This window comes from Cutaneotrichosporon oleaginosum (genome assembly GCF_008065305.1).
Source record: "Cutaneotrichosporon oleaginosum strain ATCC 20508 chromosome Unknown ATCC20508_contig02, whole genome shotgun sequence".
Taxonomy (NCBI): domain Eukaryota; kingdom Fungi; phylum Basidiomycota; class Tremellomycetes; order Trichosporonales; family Trichosporonaceae; genus Cutaneotrichosporon; species Cutaneotrichosporon oleaginosum.
The window spans coordinates 984,301-1,006,116 of NW_027072171.1; the positions used below are offsets into that span (position 1 = coordinate 984,301).

Here is a 21,816-nt window from a genome sequence, read left to right on the forward strand (position 1 = left end):
GCGCGTCGGAGGTGACCGGGTGGCGAAGGTAAGGAGGGCGCCGGTTTGAGTAGGGGGGAATTGAAGATACAGAAGGATGATGATGTCCGACGTAGAGTGGAGAAAGACGATGGACGATGTGAAGAGAGAATGACAATGGAAGATGATGGGGATGAGGATATGAAGAGAGAGATGTTGAACGGAAAGGGGAGAGGCCCCACCGGGTGTTGGGTGGCGCTGCTGCTGAACAGCTGAACATTCAAACGTCATCGCAATCGGCCTTCCGCTGTCCATCTGTTTGCGGAACCAAATATCCTCCCCCCTCCACTTTACTTTGACCTTCATGACGCGGCCTCGACACTTCGACGCGTTAATACACTGCCCGCCTGCCGCCTGGCCTTTTGGACTTCCCACATCTCCCTCATCCTCACCATGTCTGGAGTAAGCATCCTCTCACGCAGCTCTCGCTCACACAGTCCCCTGTCCAGCTATATGTCTATGACCTTTCTCGGGGCATGGCCAGATCCATGTCCCTCGCTCTGACCGGCAAGCAACTCGATGGCATCTGGTGCGCCTGAATATCAGCACGCGCTGACAGCAGGCACACCTCAGTCGTTGTCTTTGGCCGCGAAATATTCTATGGGCGGGGCATCATGGAAGCTACCCCGGGAACTACACACGTACAAATTGCGTCGGATACCGCTGACCAAAGCACGGGACGCCTGTTCAGGTCATCGATTGCGGCGACACGCGTGCGTTTGAGCGAATGTGACCGTGCCACAGCTCACGCCAGACATCGATGACGATACTTTCCAGGAGTACCTTCAGTCGCTGAGCGACCTGTACACTCCCAGCGCCTACCATCTTATGGAGTTTAACTGCAATAACTTCACAGCAGACGTGATCGGCTTCCTCACCGGCTCAACCATTCCTGCGTGGATTACAGGTGAGTTATCTCACTTGGACGATTAGCTAACAGCAGGTCTGCCGGCCGAGTTCTTGTCAACGCCACTGGGACAAGCCCTTAAGCCTAGCATTGATCAGATGTTCCAGGGCTCGAACGCGAACGAGCACTCTGCGTTCACGCGTGGCGGCTCCTCGCAGGTAGCTCCTACACCTCCACCCCCACGCAACCCCACACAACAGAACCTCGCCTCGATGCTTCTCGGTGCCGTTGCGCAGCAAGCCGCAGGCTCTATGGGTGCAAATGGCGCAAACGCACCCCGCCCACAGGCCTTAAACCCCGAGACATCGCCACTCACACTTGTCACGTCGTTTGCCAACTGGACGTCAATCTTGAAGAATCATCGCGCAGTCGTCGCAAACTTCACAAACACCGAGGGCTGCCCCCCATGTCGCATGATCAAACCTGTCTACGAGGCGATGGCTGAAACTTACGCCACGTCGCACGGAGCGATGGGCGTTCGGTTTGTCGAGATCGAGTTGGGTGTAGGTGAGGGTCAGAATATTGCATCGCAGTACAGCGTCCGCGCAACACCAACGTTCATCTTCTTTAAGGACGGCGTCAAGGCTGATGAGATGGCGGGCGCGGACAAGCGTGGCCTGGAGTCGCGCATCGAGGCGTTCCTCGAGGACGTGTTCCCCCGCCACCCACACGAGAAGATGTATCTCGCTGCGACATCGAAATTGTCCACGCAGCCAATCACGCAGACGGCCGTTCCCGGCTATCCGGCGCTGTTGAAGAAGCTCGAAAGCTTCCCTGGCGCGACAAAAGAGCATGCTGGCGTTCTCCGCGCCGATGTGATTCCCTTCTTGGAGGGCAAGGCTGTGTCCGACTCCGCGCTCCCAGGATTGGTGGACAAGTGGACGGCAGCAACGACAGCTCTTCTCAGCAGCCTTAAGCCTGCTGAGACCTTCCCGCTTATTGACCTTTGGCGTGTGGGATTGACAAACACTCGCCTCGTCTCCGCCCTCGTCCTCCGCTTGGGTCCCAACGGCACCGGAGCTGAACCTCTCACCCCTATCCTCACCCTCGCCTCCTCTCAGCTCGCATCGCAGGGCGCCGCAACTCCTCGTCCGCTGCTCTTGACTACTCTGCGGCTGTGTACGAATGCCCTCGCCCCACTCCCCCTCGCCAACCTTATTCTCACTGGTACGATGCAGGAGCCGCTGCTGAGCGTGCTTGTTGAGTCCCTGCTTCATGTTGAAGTGAGCGTCCGCAAGGCTGCTGCCGATGTGGCTGTCAACGCCGCAGCGTGGCGCCACCGTGTGGCCAAGGAGATGGGGCAGGCGGCGCAGGAGGGGCCAGAACCTGAGTGGGGAGTCGAGCTCCTCTCTGCACTGCTCGAGAGTATCGGCCGCGAGGCGGACCCAGAAGTTGGTGAGTACGAATACCCTTCAACGTCAGCTGACAATAGGCCACCGCCTCCTCGTCGCATCAGCGCTCCTCATTTATCTCTCGCCAGGGTACGAGGACAGCGTCGCCCCGCTCCTCGAGGTCCTTGGTGTCCGTGCAACACTTCAGGACGCGGGCAAGCGGTGGGGCAAGCCTGACGTTCGTAAGCTCGCGGACGAAGTTGCAACGAAGTTGTGTCCACAGGCATCGTCGTAGACGTTACTGTGGCATTTAACGAGGCGTTGAAGAGATCTTGAGCGTTGTAAACATGCAGTACAGTGATAGATGGCAGGCATGCTCTATTGCATTCTCCGGCGAAGGCGGGAGCGAGACAAGGCATGGGCGGAGATGACGGAGTGTCACGAGGGAATAAGGTTGACAGGCACGAGTGGCGCATTGGCGCTGATGGGGGGTGCGAGGTGAAACAGGACTGGCCGAGGGAGGGGGAAATCAGTCGCGTCAACAAGACACCTCCACCGTCTCCATCTTGCACCACCTTCCCCTCTCCGCCTTCACGATCTCACGACTTGTCACCTTGGTCGCGCCCTCTTCATCGTCGCTCAAGCTTGGACTCTGCCTCGTCACTACCCTTTCACCGCCATCCACGCGCAGATTATCCATCAAGCCCACTGCGTTACCACGCATATTGTACAGTATCTCCCTCCCGTTGACCCTCGTCACGCTCGCCGTTCCTGCACCTCCTCTCTCCTCCTTTGACCTGTTGTCCACCGCGGCCTTTGTCTCGCAATGTCGATGCCCCCGCCCCCTCCGCCCTCCAGACACCGGAGCACGGCGTCGGCGCCCATCCCCGGTCTGCCCATACCCAGCACGCGGCCATTCGGCACACCGACGCGCCCGGCGCCGGCGTCGGCGCCGGCGCCTGCCCATCATGGAACCCCTACGCGTCCTACAACACCCTCGACGAGCCGGCCGACATACCCGAGCTCATCCTTGCGTCCCATCCATCACGCCAGTGATCGCTCTATAAACTCGACGCCTACGACTTCCTTCCTCTCGTCTTCATCACAAGCGACCCCATCTCAGCCCATTCACCCTCTTGCTCCCATGAGTGGCGCGTCCTCCATCTCGGCGGCCTCGGCGGCCGTCGACTCCCCCCTCCCCACCGCCTCACGCATCATCGAGCCCGCGCACTCGAGAACCACGAGCGAGCAGACGAGATCCGGCTTGCGCCAGTCCGCGCCCTCAACCCCAGCACATAGAGTCTCGCGCAGCGTCGGCGCATATCCCGTCTCCCCCAGCGTCGAGGCGCGCCGGCAAGGTCTCGAGTCGCCGTCGCGCGCCAAGCTTGTCGAGCCCAATCTCCCCGTAAGCAGCCATTTTGATGCCTAGCTCACACTCAGTCTGCGCCTACTGTTTGGACACGTGCGCCCTCTCGCGGATCAGCTAACATCCAGCATCTGAACTCGCACAGTACCTCTCATGGGCGCTGCGCACCGGCGGGAATGATGGGCAAGGCCCCACCCTTCCCTCACCTGTTATCGAGGACGTTGTATCTTGGGTCCTCCGTAGCCAGGTAACCGGGCGGCAGTTTGCCACTGGTGTTGACCAAGGGTGAGTCGTGTGCCTGCTTAGGTTGTGATGTTTACATGATCTCACACCAGCGTCGCCCGCCCGCCACCCTTCCTACCAGTCCTAGCTGTCGTCTCCCGCCGGCTGCGGCGCACAGGCTCCCGCCTCTCGGAATGCAGCACGAGCACCGACGCGTCCGCGGAAGAGAAGGAAGTGACGCGCGTGCGCCGGCTCGCGCACGCCTTCGAGCACATCTCCTCGGCATCTGAAGCAAGTGGCGACGAGGCGTCCCTCTCGGTCCTCCGCGAACAACTCACCGGCGAGAGCGTGCACGGCTTCGGGCGCGCAGCGCCCCGCCCCGAGGCACGCAACTGGTCACGCCGTGACAGTGTGGCGAGCGTCGCCAGCATCGCGAGCGGGATAAGTGCCGCGAGTCACGCGCGGTGGCGTCCGTCCGCGGACAGCACCACCGTGTGGGTGACGCACGACGAAGACGTGTACGCGGCGGGCAACGCGAGCCCCACTGCCCCGCTGCGCGCGAAAGCCGAGGCCAAAGCCGCGCTCGAGCTGGCAGAGCTCGCCGGCCTGGCGAAAGACAACTCGCCACCGCCGCCGTACGCGCCATCGCCGGCGCGGTCCTTCGCGCCCACGACGCCACCGCGCGCGCGCGACTCGTCCCCCGAACCTGCCTCCCCCTCCCCTTCCCCTTCCCCCTCCGCCTCGGCCTCCGCCCCCGCCTCCGCCTCACCACCCTCCCCGTCGCACATGGCGCGTATGGGCGCGCACCGCTCGAACGGCGTGGATCCATATGCCGTCCTCCGCCAACGGCCTGCACCGGACAAGCCGCACTGGACGACGACGCGGCGCGCCTCGGGCACGCCCGGCTCGCTGCGGCGGCGCCGCGAAGCCGCCATGGCGCGCGAGGTCGCCGCGCTCACGGACAGAATACGCGAACTCGAGGCCAGACTTGCGGCCGTCGAGACGCCCGCCGACTCGCCTGCTGGCTCGGTGCCGGACGCCGGCGAGAAGCCCGGCGGCGAAAAGCCCAAGCCTCGGCCGCGCGGCCTCCTCGCGGCCCTCGGGCTCGCGGACGAGCACGGCAACCAGCCGCGCCTGCAGGATCTGCCGGCGCTGCTCTTCCTCCTGGGCGTCGGCGTCGGCGCGGGCGGGTGTGCGGTCATCGTGCGCGTTCTCCTGCAGCGCAGGATTACCGCGTAGGCGGCACGGTTGGACTTGGATCTCACAATTCGATGTTCCTGTTGTGTACACTGCGTGACAGAATATACATACATGCCCGCCGCGCCGAGCGGGCGCTAGCAATCTAGTGCAATGCAAATGGTGGTAAGGTCACAGTGTACAATGTCGATCTATTCTGATGCGTCCGTCATATCGCGCGCCATGTCCGCCGCGGCGGACGGCACATCTGGCGAGCGGCCATTGGCGTTCTTGGCTTCGCCTTGGCCCTCGGTGTGGCCCCGCTGCTCTTGCGGCTGGACGCGCCGTTTGCTGCCAAGCCGGGCGACATTCGCCTCGGAAAGCACGGCGTGGCCCGCCGCATTCGTGTCGTACCGCAGGCGCGGCGCGGCACGCACTTCCTCGCAGCCGTCGTCGGCGCAGCGCGCACGATGGCTCTGTGACGCGTCCCGGATCTTGGCGATGAGTGCCGGGAGGCGGTATGGCTTGATGACGACTAGGATTAGCTGGGTACCGTTGGGCGACTCACCGTCATTCATTCCCGCCGCCTTGGCCTGGTCGATCTGCCCCTGCCGCGCATTGCCCGTTAGCGCGATGACGAGCTGGGGGCGCAGGATGCCCCGGCGCTCAGCGTCGCGGATGTGCCGGATTGCCGTGAGGCCGTCCATGACCGGCATTTCGAGGTCCATGAGTACCGCGTCGTAGCCCTGCGCGCCCGGCGACCCATGTCGACACTCGCGGTCGACTTCGTGGATGCGCAGGAGGGCCTCCTGCCCGTCGTTGGCTGTGTCGCACACAAAGCCTGCCTTCACGAGCTGCCTCTTCAGTACCGTCTGGTTGATGATGTTGTCCTCAACTATGAGCAGGCGGAGGGGTTCAGGCGCGTCCGGCGACGCGGGGGTGGTCGCAGGGAGACGCGGCACCGGTAGAAGCGGGGACACGGCCGGGTCAGGCGCGCCAACACGCAGCGTCTGCGTGGGCGGAATGGCGAGCGGCGATGGCGCGACCGTCGGCGAGCCGAGCTGCACCGGCGCGACGGTATGTGTCTTGATCCAGAAGCGGAAAACGCTTCCGACGCCAATCTCGCTCTCGACGGCGATGGCGCCGCCCAACAGCTCGACGATCTTCTTGCAGATGAACAGGCCCAAGCCGGACCCGCCATAGCGCGTATGGATCATCTTGTTGCTCTGCTGGAACCGCCGGAAGAGCATCTTCTGCTCCTCAGGAGTCATGCCCGGCCCTGTGTCCGTCACGCTCACATATAGGTAGATGGGCGTGTCCTCGGCAAGCGGGGTGACCATGGGGTGTGGCATGTTGGGCGGGGGGAGGAGTGTGCCGGGCAGCGGGGGCTCGAGCGCGACCTCGTAGTGCACCGTAATACGTCGCGTCTCGGCCGCCGCCGTGAAGCGGATGGCGTTCGCTGTAAGGTTCGTGAGAACCTGGCCCAGTCTCACGGGGTCCGTCTTGATCCCGCGCACCTGGAGCGCCTCGAGCGAGCCGCCCAGCTCGAGAAGAATCTCAATCTTCTTCATCTTGGCTTCGTTCGCGAAGACGGACAGCACCTTCTTGGCTTCCTTGTGCAGATCCATCTCGACGAAGTGGAGGCTGAGCATGTCAAGCTGGATGCGGGCGAGCGACAGCACGTCCCCCGCAATACGTTCCTGCACCAGGCCGCACTGGTATATGCCTGTCTCCGTCAGCACCGTTCCAAGCCAGCCCGCATCACGACTTACTCTCTAATGCCTCCACATCCTCCTCGAGGTCTGCCAGCAGGCTTGGGGTCGGCTTGAAGCCCGCATCGCCCGCGAAACGTAACTGTTCCTTGAGAGCGACTAGGTTCTCCTTGACGAGCGACGAACACTGCAATATTGCGGACACGGGTGTGCGGATCTCGTGTGACGTCAAATCCACAAGCAACTCTTGCTGGTGCTTGCTCTCCTCGGCCTCGATACGGCGGCGCTGCGCCTCCTCCAGCCGCTCCTCCTGGTACGAAATGTCCGTGACGCACATCAGAAGGCCCGACATGCCCGGCCGCACAACGTCGAGACGGATAAGCACCGCCGACATTGTGCGCCCTGTCCGCCACTTCCACTGGAGCGTGGTAGCGGGCAGCCGGCCCTGCAGGATCTCGAACCAGGCGTGCTCGACGCGGCCGCGCGACTCATCGTCGCAGAACTCGAACCACTGGTGCGGATCCTCGTCAGACATCATGCCCGCCGGGTTGCGGAACGACGCATTCGCGTACAGTACCTTGCCGTCGGCGTCAGTGCGCATGATCCCCGAGGGGCAATAATCGGAGAGCACGGACAGCTCCTGCTCACGCTGCGCGAACAGTCGCTCCAGCTTGTTCCGCTTCTTGCCCATCTGCATGTGCAGGTGGGCTCGAAGGAGCAGCTCGCGCGGCTTGAACGGCTTTGAGACAAAGTCGTCGACACCGGCAAGGAAAGCGGCCACGCGCTGCTCGTCGTCGGTCGTCGAGGAGATGAGGACCATGGGGACAAAACGCAGCCTGTCGACGAGTCGCATTTCGTGCAGCAGCTCGATGCCCGACATGGAGTGCATGACGAGTTCGGAGATGACGAGGTTTGGTTCGACAGTCTTGATAAGCTCACACGCCTCCTCGGCACTGGCGGCCTCTACGACGGTGCAGAAGCGCTCGAAGAGGGTCTTGATATACTCGCGCATCTCGGCATTGTTATCCACGACGAGCAGCACGTCTTCGCGCTCAAACATAAGGCCGTCCGTAAAGCCAGCTGAGGTCAGACTCCCCGAGGTCTCCGACGCTGAGCGCCCAGACGGAACAGACGTTCTTCCGTCATACAACAGAGAATCCTCCGAAGGTGTGTCGCCGCCCTTGCTCCACTCTTTGATGTCGCTGGCCACCTGCTTGGCATACACGCCAAATGGCACCGTGACGAGTGAATCCACATTCGGCTCGTTGCTGAGCGGAAAGCTCACGGTGAACGTCGACCCGCTGTCCTCGCCAGGCGAGGCGGCCGTCTTGGTTCGAATCGTGAGCTTGCCGTTGTGCAGCCGCACAATCTCCTTGATGATCGCGAGGCCAACGCCCGTCGCCGCCGTCCCGCGGTTCTCGGCCGTTTGGATACGGTGGAAGAAGTTGGTCGCCGACTGCATATCGGTCTCCGACATGCCTGTCCCGGTGTCGCTGACGATGATGCTGGCCATGTCGTGCGTAAACGCCAGTCGGATGCTGACAGTCCCGTTCTCGGTTAGCTTGAGGGCGTTGATTACAAGGTGCGCAACCACAATCTCGACCAGCACCGGGTCAACAGCGACGGCATCGTGCGCCTCTGTCTCCACGCAGAACCGTATCTTGTGCTTCTCAAAGGCGGGACGGAAAACTCTGGCGAGATCCGTGATGAAGTCCGCGAGGTCGGTAGGGACAAAGCGCGCCTCAACCTTGCCCGACTCTAGGCGCGTCAAGTCAAGGAGCGAAGTCATGAGCTGTTCTAATCGTGTGATGTTTCGACGGACCATCTGCAGCTGTTGTCGTTGAGACGAGTTCAATTTCGTCTGTAGGATATCTTCGAGTGGTCCCGCGATGAGTGTGAGTGGTGTGCGGAACTCGTGCGCAGCGCCACGGAACCATGCCGACTTGGCGCGCTCTAGCTTCTCCTTCTCGAGGCGCAACCGCATGTCTTCCTCGAAAGTTGTGACGGCGGCTAGGGTCGCGGAAAGGTACCCTCGGAGCATGTTGACCCAGTCCTCGTACGGTCCATCGAATGGGCGTCGCAAGTTGAGGCCCAAGACCATGACGGCCTGCGGCACCTTGTTCTCGGGATCGTTGTTGATGGGAACGACGATGGCCTGGTCTGGCAGCTCATCCCACTGGCGGATCGGAAAGCCGTTGATGAGGTTCTGGATATTGTCAACGAGGACGCATTGCCTTGTCTCCAGGGCTTTGCGGATGGGCCAGAACGAGCTGTCAAAGCTTATGGATAGTCGTCGCCTGCTAGAATGCGTTGACCCTCGCGAGTGGCCGGAGCCTCGCGAGTACACCGAGCCGACCACCGAAGTCGTCGGGGACGCCATTCGTGTCATGTCGACAGCGACGAGGTGACTCCCGCCCGGATCTGTCGCCTTGTCCACCACGACGCTGCCCATTCGTTCAGCAAGGCACTCCTCTGTGAAGGATCCCGAGGCCGAAGCGATGGAAAGACCAGTGATTTGGATTTTCTCAATGGCACTTGGATGCCCGCCTGGGACGCCGACGCTGGACTCGAGCTGCAGGTCGAGGTCCAGCGAACCACCCTCGGTGCTTGCCGCGGAAGATGCGGCGCTCCCGGCCACCTTGACACTGTAGAGCATAACGAACGGTGCGTCTGTGGGATTCTGAGACATGACCTCGGCGGTCATTTGGTACATTTCCTGCGGTGTGCGGGCGAAAGACGTCTCCTCGACAAGCTTCGTTGTGGTCTTTAGCCGACGCTCCGCCAGGACCGTGTCGGTATGATCATGCGTCGGGTTCCAAATGCCCAGCACTTTGCCAGTCTTGTCGAAGATGGGGTGGAAACTGAACGAGTGGTGCTTCTCGATATGTCTCCCCCGCTCGTTGCGCTGGTAGAAGATGAGCCCCTTTTCGCGCTCGGCGGGCTCGCCGGCCAGTGCCTTGTTGACCAGAGGCTCGACCTCGTCCCATGCCACATCCCACAACTCGCGCATGCTTTTCCCAAAAGCTTGTGGGTGGTCAGAGAACTCGGCGTACGCCTGGTTGCTGGTGGGTTAGCTCGCGCGCAAGATGGCCAACCTACTAGACTCCGATGAGATCGTCTGAGATCCATAAGGCTACTGGCGGTACGGTGATGAGGACGAGGCTGACCATGGCGTTGATCTCGGAAGCCCATTTTGACCGGGGACCGATAGACTTCTTGGACCAGTCGATGGTCTCCATGAGCTTTACACAGGAATGTGGATCGTCCGCCCCTAACGACTTTGCGAGGTGAGCGATCATGGGATGCCCGTAGTCGTGTTCTGAAGAGCCCTGTTCAGAGCCGCCGTACGCACGTTCTGTCAACTTTGTGCAGGTGATGATCCACAGGACGGTATTTGGAGGATGCTTGTCATGGCGCGTCTTGACGAGCTGTAGATTTGTTCCTTGCACGTCAAGGCTGAACTGTGCCGAGTCGCGGGAGACGCGGCTGTTGTTGTTTCGTGTCTCGATATTGGACTCGACCCAGCCCTCGAGGGCGGCAAAAGTGGTGGGATCGACAATGGCGGCGAGGGGGAGGTCACCTGCAACCTTGCTCCACTGTGGGTTGTACCACACGCATGAGGTGGAGCCGTGCGGTTGGTCGTACGTGAAGGTCGACATGGCAGCGAACGGCGAGCCGCCGCGCGTGCCGAGACGAGACGAGCTGGACGAGACGGAATGGAGGGGAAGGACGTCGTCGTCGCGCTCGTCTTCCTCGTCTGTGTCGTACGCGTCGCGTATTGGCGGGCGCCAGTTCCACAGCGCGCCGCTCGTTGTCGTATTCCGGCTTGCGCTCCGGCTCATGCTTGCGCTCGATGCGGCGGTGCTTGTCTGCGACATTGGTCCGTTGGTGTAGCTCCCAAGGGAGGGCGGGGGAAGGGGGTAAGAGCCGTTCGCAGGGCTATGAGACGACGCGACGTTGGCGCTCCATCGATATAGCTCGCCTGTGGGTGTTGGAGTTGGTGATGGCGTTGCTGTCGCGGTCGGAAGGCCCTGCGACGAGCCACCCGTGGTAGACGACGATCCCGAGTGCTGGCCCATGGAGCGGGCGCGTCTCGACCCGCTCCCGACGATAGTGCCGTTGGTGTCATTGTGGGACAAATGCGGGCGCTCTGGCCTGTCGGCGGCGGCGGCGTACGCCTCCTTGCGTACTCGTCCTGTTCGCACGCAACACACGAATGCGGGTAATGGGTAAGACTGAGGAGTCAACAATAGGGCATTGGATAATATTGTGTGTACATGCCGGCCCCGTGGGGTCTGGCATGTCGCTCGCTTGTAGATGTAGAGCTCGCCACTACTCACCTCGAGGAAGGCGATTGGCAATGAAGCCATGGCCTCGTCGAACGCCGGTCCGGCGAGGTCTCGGGGGGCCCACTTCATGGATCAGTCTACGCGATCCGAGTCGGGAGGGGCGCGGGGGTGGGTGGAGGAGTGGATGGCGGGCTGACACCCTCAGTCAGCGAGGAGGGGTGAAATGGGGGAGGAGGGTGGAGTGGACAGGACGGGAGTTAAAGAGTGGAGTGGAGGGGGGGGGGGGGGTATTGACAAGAGTGGAATGGAATGAACGGAGAGAAATGGAATGAGAAGAGGGGACGAGAGACAATCGCGACAAAGTCGAAGAGTGGAAAGAGTCGAACGCGATGCGGTGCGTGGTGCGTCAGTGTAGTGGATAGTTGATTTAGTACTACAGTAGTTGTTGAGAGATCGGGAGAGGTGCGGATGGCGATCTGATGGGATGTGAGGGGCTGCGGATGCAAGGTGGGGTTGGGTGAGTGGCCAGTGGATGGCCTGTATGGCCTGGGTGCTTTCAGCTGACCTCATCTCAGGCTGCTGCCTGCTGCCTGCCTGCCTGCCTGCCTGCCGTATTTGACGTGTGCCTTCTGGTGTTCCCTTGTTCTTTTGCATACAAGAGCATGACACCCACAACTCCCATCCCAAGTACATCATTGTGCTCTACCCTCCCTGTGAGCATGACCTCTTTCAAGGCGGTATGTTCAATCCATAAAATCTAGGCGCCTTCTACCGTACTACCGTGTCCACTCTCTCATCTTTTCATCCAGAGACAGTGAGACGAGTGGATGTGCGGAGCGTTATCGGGGGGACGGACGCTTGCGACAGCCAAGTTCTAGAGCGGGCTGCGGGAAGGGAGGCGATTAAGGCCGAGGGGTGGGTGGGGGGGGATCAAGGGGATGCGTCACGAGGCAAATGATTGCATATCAGCAGAGCCAGCAGAACTGCGGCAGTTGTTGACACATATGGGTCCAGGTACCGATGACTTTCTGGCACCATTTACCTTCATACCCGCGCCAGAGCGCTCGAGGGCAGACGTCGAGACGAGGTGAACTCGTTGAGACGCGTGAGCGCGTGAGCGGGATCAGCGGAGTGGCGAGGCGAGGCGACCGACAAGTCACGCCTTGGAAACTCCCAGGGAGGAAAAGAAGAGAGGGTCGGAACTTGACTGTGTTCTTATTCGCCCTGTGGAGAGTCTCGTATTTTGCTCGTTGCTGTAAGTTGCTGTGCATGTTGCGGACCTGCACATTTTTTGCATTCATGTCATGTTTGTTCATGAGATCTCCCAGTAGGCGTCCTTTCGGCGCACACCGGCGTGTCGCGATCTATCAACATGTGATCGCCGAGCCGAGGATCCGGGGGAGGGGGGAGGAATGAGAGAACGGAGATAAACTTGCCAGGGTGAGGGTAACATTCATTGAAAGCACGAGATCTTGCCGTTTTGAATTGGTAGATAACTTGATAGGTTGGGAATGCTCGATCTGACCATCAGTGCCGAGACCGGCGCTATCGCTGGGGCCGAGCTGACCACTGACCACTGGCAGACCTTGTCGGAGTCGGAGTGGGGCCTGTGATGGTTTGGGTTGGAAAGGGGGGTTGCCGGGGAGCAAATGACATCATAACATAACCCTGGATGGCTGGCTGACACGAATAGATCCGTGCATTCTGTGACTTTTTTCCGAGATTTCCTCGCTGCGCTCTCACCTGCCTGCCCCACTTCCAATTCAAGGGAGATTCCATTTGGGCGATTGTGCGGCTTCCGGAATTTCCTCCAAGCGAAGCGAGATGCCGTCAAGGCCGAGACTCTTGCACCCGGACTGCTCGCGAATCTTGTCGGACGCATGACGACGCATGGAGCTCAGAGCTCATTTGTGTCTTGTCCTGCGCCGTCATCCAGTTCTTCAGTCACAACAGTCAGCGCTTTATCAGTATATTTTAATTATAGCTCAGTTTCTTTTAATGAAGAGGCGCTGTCACTCTGCACACACTCATCACGTGCAATGTCTTGGACAAGGGCTTGCCATGCTTGCTTGTTGATGAGCTGCATGAGCTGGCGGCGACCAAGCCAGCAGTGTAGGAACAGCCTGCTGTCAATCGTCTAGAGACGAAAATAGGTCCAAGCATATGAGAGCATTTGAACACGAATGTTCGTGTCAATCTTTCCTCTCCCTCGCTTTGTGCAATGGCAATGGCACGACGGCGTGCGGCGTCCTGTGCGCGCGCCGAGGGCGAGGGATCCCTCTCAATTCTCAAGATGCATCTCCTTCTGGCTCAAACGCCACTCGTCACCTCAACATCGCTCTCTCCACAAACTGCGCACTTGCTCATCTATTCTAGTCCGCCGCACGGAAATACGCAGCATCCGGCAAGGACGGCAACACTATTTGTGGCCCGCGATCGAGAAAGTTAGCGTGTCTCGTTGGGTCCCGCGGACCTGTGGGGGCGACGGAAAAGCACTGCCCCCCCCTTGGCACATACCAACCTGGGCATCTCGAGGCTCCTGGCCGCTTGGCACACTTTGAATCACCGACGTCACACCTTCTTCCTCCCCACCACTCCAATCCCACCCACCCACACGACCACCACTTTCCGTCCACCACACCCAAATAATGCCCCTCCATCATCATCCACGCTCCACCTTTTCTTCTCCCTCCATCCCTCACATCGCTCACTCGCCATCTCCATCACACAGCTCACTCACCCGAGCATCCCCAACGCCCACACCCCGCTCACGCTCACGCTCACGCTCCCCTTCCACAGACCGCCTCCTCATGCCAAACTGGGTTCCCCCCCGCAGCCGCGCCGCGGCGCGTGAGCGCCCATACAATTGGCAGGTCTTCTGGAGCTACTTTCCCGACTGGGCACTCACCATTTTCCTCTGGGTACGTGGCTTTCGTGTTGGCGAGCATGGTGGCAAAACGTATAGGCAATGTCGTGTTGCTAATCATGTTCATCGCCCCTCTTCTCGACGCCGCGTCGTGCCCCCTTTCCCCAGCTGACGCCCAGGGCATCTTCTACCTCCTGGACAAAGTGGACGGGTACCGACGTCTCTTCTCTGTGACGGACACATCGCTCGCCCACCCATATGCAGAGCACGAGCGCATCCCAGTCTGGTCGCTTGCGCTCATCGCCGGCGTATTCCCCGCTGTCGTCATCATAGCATCTGGGTTAGTGCGCCTCCAGATCTCCCAACCAGATCTATCAACTTTGGCTGACGGCAGCTCATTGATGCGTTCCCCCTGGGACGTTCACAGCGGCCTACTAGGCTTGGTTCTTTGCCTCGCCCTCGGCGTCACTTTTACTCAGATTATCAAGGTGCGCTTTTAACTATTCCGCTCGCGTGCCCGCTGGCGTTCCGCGCGCAAGCAACGCCTCCCTTCGCCTTCCTCTGTCTTCCTCCCCGAGCTAACGCCAGATCACTGTCGGAAGGCCCCGCCCCGACCTCTTTTCCCGGTGCCAGTTGCCGCAAGACCTCACGTCCAACCCCATTCATGGGCTTACAGCATGGACGGCGTGCACGCGCACTGACAAGCTCCAGGAAGGCTTCCGCTCCTTCCCTTCTGGCCACTCGAGCTTTGCCTGGAGCGGCATGTGGTATCTAGAGATGTACCTGATGGCAAGTGAGTGTTTCTGACGCGTAGCAGTGTCGCGACAGCCGGTCCTGCACTCCCCCGCTCACACCAGAACTGCGCGTCGCGAACCGCCGCGGATACACTATCAAGAGCTGGATCCTTCTCATCCCTGTCTCAGCGTCGACGCTCGTCTCGGTGTCTCGCACTATGGACTACCGGCATCACGCGACCGATGTGATTGCAGGCGCCGTCATTGGTATCATCGTCGCCTGGTGGAGCTACAGGCAGTACTACCCATCGCTGGGCGCCAGCAAGTCGTGGCGGCCGTACGAGCCGCGCATCTCGCGCGACACGGAACTGCAGACGCACGGGCGCACCGCTTCGCGCGACGAACACGCCCTCCTTCCCAGCCACATGACTAACTCGCCCGTTGAACGGCCATACGCCTCATACCCGCCGCAGCAGTACGAGCCCCGTTTCTCAGAGGGGAGAGCGGTCGATAAGACGTACAGCAACGGCGGGATTGCCACGGCAAACGATACGCGCGGCGCCGCGGGCATGTCCCAGGTCGAGGGCGCCCTTGCCAACAACCCCGCGTTCCCAGAGTCGGCGCACGCTGCCAACCATGCGCCGCACACGAGAGCCGGCGCGCTGTAATTCTTTAAGCTTGATTAGACAGATACCCGCTAACGATCTTGATCTCCACCGCCCATTATGCAGGACATGTACACGTTTGACGACGCGGCTGACTAGCTGACTTGACCACACGCCCTCGAGGCATGTGAGGCCGACCCGTCTCCCACACTAACAAAGTGTTCATATGACTATGGTATTGTCCGCTGAGATATAACCAGGACCACAACGAGGCTAGGTAGGGAGAGTGTTGGCGCACCCGTTGGTATGCGAGTGCGAGTAAGGAGAGAATGTCCGGGGCTACGCCATGCGTCTACGTCTTCAGCTGACAGATTACGCGCTGCTAGCGCTGGACGCGGGCGGCGTAGTGGGCGCCTCGGTCGGCGCGGCCGTCGTAGGCGCCGGGGCGGACGTCGAGGGGTCGTCAGTCGGCGCGGGGGGAACGGGAGGAACAGGCGCGGCGGGGGTCGGTGCCGGCGTGGGCGCGGGCACGGGCGCGGGCGCGACGACGGGTCCTACGCCGTTGGCGTTGCACAGCGCGCGGGGCATGGATCCGGGGTCCGTGCCCGCGTATGTGTCGGGGTACGGGCACCCCGCGACGGGGACCCATGCGCCGACACGGTCGTTGGCGTTCGCCCAGCCCGAGAGCCACTGCGCCGACTCGGCGGGGACGGCGAGCGTAATCGGCGTGCCCGTCTGCGTGAGGGTGGGGAGGAGGGATGCGCTGCCCGCGATCCATGCGGGGCTCACGATCGCCTGTGCCATGTTCCCGTACTCTGCCGACTGGGCGGGGCTGATGGCGTGCGACGCGCCGCCCGTCGCCGACGCAGGGTACGTGCCCCCGAACTCGGCGCAGCCGGGGCAGTACCCGCTGCGCTTGCAGAAGCCGCCGGCGGCGCGCGGGTCTTTCGGGATATACCCTTGCTCCAAGCCCAGTTGGTAGTGCCACATCGGGGAGGGCGCGTACCCGCGCACGCTGGACACGCCGATGCGCCACGTCCAGAAGAAGAAGTTCTGCAGCGCGTCCATGCTGCCCAGCGCGTGGTCCAGCACGTTCTGCTTGAAGCCCGCGTCCCACGTGCGGTAGTCTTCGAACTGGGCGCACGAGCCGTACGCGCGCTCGTACTCGCCCACGGCGTCGACGCCGGTCAGCCACATCCCGCAGTCGTTGGTCGCGAGCGACCACTCGCCGCCAATGATGATGCCCCACGAACTGGAGGTGTCGTTCACCCCGCCGCCCCAGCCGCAGGCTTGGCGCGTCTGCTGCGCCCACGGGTTCTGGTTCGGGCCCGTGAAGGACAGATAGGGGTGCTGGTCGAGTACGAGGCGGTCGGCGCCGGACAGGAAGCCCGCCCAGTTCGCCGGGCCTTGGAAGCCGTCATGCACGGCCACGAGGGGGCCGTTGCCCGCCCCGCTGCCCGTGATGCCGCGGATCATCTCCATCGCCTCAAAGTAGCTGCGGTAAGCATGAGCGGGCGAGGGCACGCACAAAGAACCCATGGCGTCCTTGCCGACCTCAGCGTAGAGGACTTCGTTGACGAGACCGATCATGGGCACGACCTCTTTGATGCCCGGCTGCGAGATGTACTGCGTGAACGAGCGCAGGTACTCGAGCGAGCGTTGGGCGTTGGCGAGGCCCATGGACCCGCGCATCCAGTTGATCTCGCCCAGGCGGCCCGAGTGGTTCCATCCGTTCTGCGAGCCGGGGAGCGAGTGCAGGTCGAGGAGGATGCGGATGCCGTACTTGCGCGCCCAGCTGATGGCCTTGGTGAAGTATCTGAGGTTAGGTGCGCTCTACATAAGCATGCTTGCTGACTCACGACCACGACACCTTGGCGAGGAACGGCTCGTCGCCCTGCGTCTCGATGGCCCAGAAGCCGATGGGGATGCTGACGTCAGGTAAAGTCAGGCGCGTGACCACTCACCGGACCCAGTTCAGGCCCGCAGCGGCAATGTCCGCAAAGTCCTTCTCGGTCTGTCGTTAGCTTTCTCACGCCGCCAACGCTCACGATGAAGGTCTTGTAGTGCTCCTCCATTTCCTTGGCGAGGTTGGCACCCATGCTGCTGTCAGTCCCGTATCCGCCGGCACGCAGCGCACACCCCCACGCCTACGCCCGAGCGACTCACGCTTGGGACAGGGTGTACTCGTCCATCGCCTTGGGCGTGGCTTTGTTGTACTTCTCATAGAGCGCAGGGACGATGAATGCTGCTTGTCAGCTCCGTTGGTCCAAGTCCACTTACGCTCGGTCACAAGCCAGCCGCCAAGGTTGACACTGAATGTTAACGAGGTTGTCGGGTCCGGCGGAGGGAGTGGGGGCTTGGGCGTGTGCCACTCCGTTGGAGGAATGGACGCCTTGGCACAGCCCTCCATCTCCTTCTCATCGTGCCGAACTCACCCGCGAATAATGTCTTTGCCCCACACCCATTCTTCCGTGAGCGGGGGTGTCCAGCTCTGCGCCTGGCCCGAGACCTGTGGTTAGATTGCGATCTTGCGTTCTAAATCGGTGCGTGTGGAGGGCGACTCATGAGAACGTGGGAAGGGAACAGCGCGCCTCTTCGCCTTGGCCTTGGCCCCGCACCGCACTCACGTTGAACGGGTTGACGGGATCATACGCCCATGTGCCCCCAAACTCGTTGATGTACGTGAATGTCGCGTTGAGGTCGGTGGTGACGATCGAGCCGTTGCCGCCGCTGCCGCCGTGCACGGGGTCGGTGGTGTTTGTAACGGGTGTGCTCGGGTTGGCGGGGGGCACGGTGGTCGCGACGGCTCCGGCGGGGGCGGTAGTGGCCGCCGCACCCTTGTCGGCGTCCTTCTTGTTAATGTTAAGGCCGACGCCGAGGCCGACACCGAGGGCGATGCCGACTACGCCGAGGGCGACAAGGGACGCCCACAGCCACTTGCGGCTGCGCGCTGCCGCGGGGGACGTGTATGGCTTCTCAGCCATGGTGGGGGGAAGTGGGGGAGAGGGGGAGGGGGGGGAGAGGAGGGGAGAGGAGGGGAGAAGCTAGATATAGCTAGCAAGGTATCACGAGCAGGTATTAGTGAATGGAGGAGCAGGATTGAATGCCGAAGCGATAGCGAAGAAGGAGGGATATTAAAGAAAGAGAGCGAGAGAGAAAGAGAGAGACAGAGAGTAGTTAGTGAGAAGCATGACAGGTGCGAGTTCTCGGTCGCGAGGGGCGAAGCGCTCGAGCTGAGTTCGCATGGCGGTGGCAGTGCGCAAGACCCGGCGGCCACGGTAGGAGGAGGAGAGGGCGTTGTTTGTGGTGCACGTGACGGACGCTATGTGAGACACAATTCATTCGACGCGCCGTGTTTCTCTCCTCGTCCTCGCAGGTCTCGCAGGTCTCGCATGCCTCCTATGTCTTACCTATAGCCTGGGATCCTACATCCAACTTCCGGCGGGGAGGTCAGGAGGCCAGGCGGCGAGGAGGCGCGGGGTGGCGTGTTGCGTTCTGCCGTACGGTATTCAGGAACATGGCTGCATCAAGATGGGATGCAGAGTTGTCGAGGTAGAGGTTGGGTGAGTGGGTGGGTGAGTGAGTGAGCATGCGACAGCTGTCGAGGGCGATGCGCCTACTGACAGAGAACTGGACATACTGGACAGCGACGGACATGAGCGTCGTCTGGGAAGGGAGGCTGGCAGGCACGCCAAGACATTACCTTGATCCTCGAGAGACTGAAGCCTGTGCCTCTCTCATATCCGCAGCACTCAAGCTGGGCGAGGAGCAAGGAGTGTACAGGTGTGCATGTGAATGCTGCATGCGCTGGCGATGGTCATTTGGTCCCAACCGTCCGGGGCGAAGCGGAATACTGTACCATGAGCTCGGAGCAGACTCGGCTGGGTCACAGGCACACAATCCGCGGCCATATTAACCATAACACCGCTTGCACTTTGTGGTAAGGGATGGAATGCACTGCCATGCACAGCTGCGCACCGGTGCACTCTGACAGTCGATGGCGCTTCGGCATACACGGCATTCAAGCCTCTACGCGTCCCCGCTTCCAGGCCGACTCGACGCCTGCACGCATGCCCGCTCGCGGCCTCGTCTCTTCACCTCCTCGGCTGGATAGCGACTCGGGTGATGGGTGTAGATCGCCCGCAGATCCAGATGGGCGGTGGTCTGTGCAGTGCCCAAGGGAGCTAATCCGAACAACGGCTGCCACGCGATGATCACGATGGACGGGAGAGACGCCATCGTCCGTGTCATCATCCACCTCTCTCGCTCCAGATCTCCCATCAGATCCACCCTTCCACTCTTCTGCTCAAGCCGCTCAAATCATCACAGTCGCACAGACCACCGCCAGCATTATTACGATCACATGCAGAGCCTATGCTAGATGCTAAACACCACATGGGAGAGGATTGTCCAGGTGCAGCGGGGAACGCCTCACGCTATTAGTTATCTTAGACGACGACCGCGCCAGCAACGAGGCCTAGCGCGCCAATGACGACGGCCGCAAGAGGAGGGAGAGAGAGCGAGGCTTGGGCACCGCTGTTCTGGTTCGACGTGGCACTGCTCTGCGCAGGCGCGTTGCCGCCAGAGTTGCTGCCACCGCCGCCAGTGCTCTGGGGCGAGCTAGTGGGGGTGACAACCGCGGGTTTGCCGGCAAAGCAGTTGTCGGCCGCAATCTTGGCGTCCTCGGCCGTCTTGGGGGCATCAGCGCCCTCGTTGCGCGTCGCGTTGCCAGCAAAGTCACAGCTGGTAGCGACGGGGTTAAGCATGTAGTACGCCGAGAAGGCCCACGACAGCTTGATGTCGGGCGAGCACATGGCGAGCGGGCCATACGTGCCCGTGGTGCCGTTGCCGCCAATGGTAGTGCAATCAACGGTCGAGCCAGCCTGAGCAAGCATGTCGCAAGCGATGTTGAGCAGAGCACCGACCTTGACGGGGTCGTTGGCCGTCGCGTCGTTGACCAGGCACGCGAACGCCGACTTGTCGAGGCAGTTGCACACCTCGGGGTTGGGGGTAGGGGGAAGGTTGGTCGTCGCGAGGAGTGTGGCGCTCTCCTGAGGGCAAGTGGCAGCCGAGTTGGCCTGCGAGCTCTGGGCGGGCGAGTTGGGGCCAGTGGCGTTACCGTACGCGGCGCCAAGGCGGGCAAAGTCGGCGTTGGGGGTGACACTAGCAGTATGAGTGTTTGGAAACTGTATGAGTCACTTACGTGTTGCCGTTGATAGTAGTCATGCCGTAGCCGTCGCTGGTGGGGAAGTAGCTGAAGGCGATACCACCGGAGAAGACATCCGAGACGGGAGTGGCAAGGAGCGCCGCAACTTCAGTCCATAGGCGAGGAGGCGAAGTGATGCAGCCGTACTCGGACATGTAAGTGGGCACAGTCATGTCAGAGAAGCCTTGGGTGATCGTGTTCCAGTTGGACGCCGTGAGGCTGGACGCGCCGCACCACTGGTAATTGTTGAGACCTGGAACTCTGTCAGCAACCTCCATGCGCGTTTCAGCCCACCGTAAAGGTCGATAGTCTCAGTCTCGTTGCCGCAGGTCATGTAGTGAGCCACAGCGTCGCGGAAATCGGCCTCGCCGTCGACTGCCGCATAGCCGACAAGGGCATTCGAGTTGATGCTGCGGAGGTAGGCCTTGACGTCACGGGCGGCAGCCTTGACGAAAGCTATTAGTCAGCATCTGCCCTCGTGTGAGCACACGCACGAGCCGCGTAGGTGTTCCGGGGAGTGCTGATGACCTCGTTGCCGATGTTGTAAGCCAGGACGTTAGGGTACTTGTTGAAGGCGTCAATGGTTCTGATGTACTCGTCGAGGAGGTTGGTGGTCCACGAAGGGGAAGCGCGGTCGATGGAGCCGTTGAGGGGGAGCGAGATGTCAAGGAGAACGTAAATACCAGCATCGTCAAGGAGCTTCATGCAAGCATCGTGGTTGAGAGACGAGTTGACGCTGTAGACGCGCACCGCATTGACGTTGAGCTGCTGGAGGTATGGGAGGTCACGCGTGCAGTTCGCTTCCGAAGAAAGCGGGTCGAAGAACGACGATCTGGTGTTAGGGCGGCGGATCGATGGGCAAGTCGCGACAGGACGCGAACAAACTTACGGCTCGGGGAATCCACCACTGGAACGAGTCAGCAGCTGTCCAAAGGGCTGAAGAGGATGCAACTTACTTTGCCGCGTTGGCCTCGGACTCGACGGCGAGCTCACCCTGCGGCTGGTATGCAACGCCCTGGTGTTAGCGCGTGCCCATATCGCGTCGTGCAGCGTGGGAGTTTGGGGGTGGGGTTGAGTTTCCAACTTGCAGCTCCGACGGAAGTGTGAAAGTGAAGCAAATATGGACGAGACTCACCTTGATGTAGAAACGAGAGCCGGCGTCGTCGTAGAGGTACTTGCCGCTGCGAGTGATCTTTGAGACGGCAGCTGATGCGAGTGGCACGAGGGATGCGGCCACCGTGAGGGCACGGAGGAAGCGCATGTTGGGAGGTTTCGGAGGAGGTGAGGTAGAGAGAGGAGGAGAGAGTGATTGAGGAGTTTGTGTAAGCTGGAAGGGGCGGGGAGGAGGAGGAGTAGGAGGAGGAGGAGAATAAGGCTTCTGTGG

At 61.2% G+C, this 21,816-nt stretch overlaps 7 protein-coding genes across 7 annotated transcripts; 3 read left to right on the top strand and 4 right to left on the bottom strand.

Moving 5' to 3' along the window:
• Window positions 1-494: 494 nt before the first annotated feature.
• On the top strand, window positions 495-2,551 carry COLE_02089 (uncharacterized protein; the record flags this gene model as incomplete). The annotated part of the gene is made up of 6 exons (XM_018421386.2): window positions 495-547; window positions 581-659; window positions 692-731; window positions 773-925; window positions 962-2,320; window positions 2,358-2,551. The coding sequence occupies 6 exons, from the start codon at window positions 495-497 to the stop codon at window positions 2,549-2,551; spliced, it is 1,878 nt and encodes a 625-aa protein (XP_018278693.2).
• A 531-nt stretch (window positions 2,552-3,082) lies between these two features.
• Window positions 3,083-5,083, top strand: COLE_02090 (uncharacterized protein; the record flags this gene model as incomplete). Its single annotated transcript, XM_018426695.2, has 4 exons — window positions 3,083-3,661; window positions 3,697-3,718; window positions 3,751-3,907; window positions 3,958-5,083. 4 exons carry the CDS (start codon window positions 3,083-3,085, stop codon window positions 5,081-5,083), a joined length of 1,884 nt encoding a protein of 627 aa, XP_018278692.1.
• Window positions 5,084-5,232: 149 nt separating this feature from the next.
• Window positions 5,233-11,150, bottom strand: COLE_02091 (uncharacterized protein; the record flags this gene model as incomplete). The annotated part of the gene is made up of 5 exons (XM_018420848.2): window positions 5,233-5,555; window positions 5,589-6,746; window positions 6,793-9,794; window positions 9,832-10,967; window positions 11,073-11,150. The coding sequence occupies 5 exons, from the start codon at window positions 11,148-11,150 to the stop codon at window positions 5,233-5,235; spliced, it is 5,697 nt and encodes a 1,898-aa protein (XP_018278691.1).
• Window positions 11,151-12,323: 1,173 nt separating this feature from the next.
• Window positions 12,324-12,800, bottom strand: COLE_02092 (uncharacterized protein; the record flags this gene model as incomplete). The annotated part of the gene is made up of 2 exons (XM_018427559.2): window positions 12,324-12,541; window positions 12,596-12,800. 2 exons carry the CDS (start codon window positions 12,798-12,800, stop codon window positions 12,324-12,326), a joined length of 423 nt encoding a protein of 140 aa, XP_018278690.1.
• A 1,031-nt stretch (window positions 12,801-13,831) lies between these two features.
• COLE_02093 (uncharacterized protein) lies at window positions 13,832-15,289 on the top strand (the record flags this gene model as incomplete). Its single annotated transcript, XM_018419974.2, has 5 exons — window positions 13,832-13,946; window positions 14,092-14,227; window positions 14,282-14,375; window positions 14,476-14,680; window positions 14,745-15,289. The coding sequence occupies 5 exons, from the start codon at window positions 13,832-13,834 to the stop codon at window positions 15,287-15,289; spliced, it is 1,095 nt and encodes a 364-aa protein (XP_018278689.2).
• A 309-nt stretch (window positions 15,290-15,598) lies between these two features.
• COLE_02094 (uncharacterized protein) lies at window positions 15,599-18,210 on the bottom strand (the record flags this gene model as incomplete). The annotated part of the gene is made up of 9 exons (XM_018423251.2): window positions 15,599-16,721; window positions 16,755-17,042; window positions 17,086-17,154; window positions 17,191-17,240; window positions 17,275-17,326; window positions 17,393-17,471; window positions 17,507-17,538; window positions 17,662-17,735; window positions 17,854-18,210. The coding sequence occupies 9 exons, from the start codon at window positions 18,208-18,210 to the stop codon at window positions 15,599-15,601; spliced, it is 2,124 nt and encodes a 707-aa protein (XP_018278688.1).
• A 1,464-nt stretch (window positions 18,211-19,674) lies between these two features.
• COLE_02095 (uncharacterized protein) lies at window positions 19,675-21,693 on the bottom strand (the record flags this gene model as incomplete). The annotated part of the gene is made up of 7 exons (XM_018423250.2): window positions 19,675-20,389; window positions 20,430-20,685; window positions 20,727-20,888; window positions 20,927-21,264; window positions 21,322-21,339; window positions 21,389-21,447; window positions 21,568-21,693. 7 exons carry the CDS (start codon window positions 21,691-21,693, stop codon window positions 19,675-19,677), a joined length of 1,674 nt encoding a protein of 557 aa, XP_018278687.1.
• Window positions 21,694-21,816: the final 123 nt, after the last annotated feature.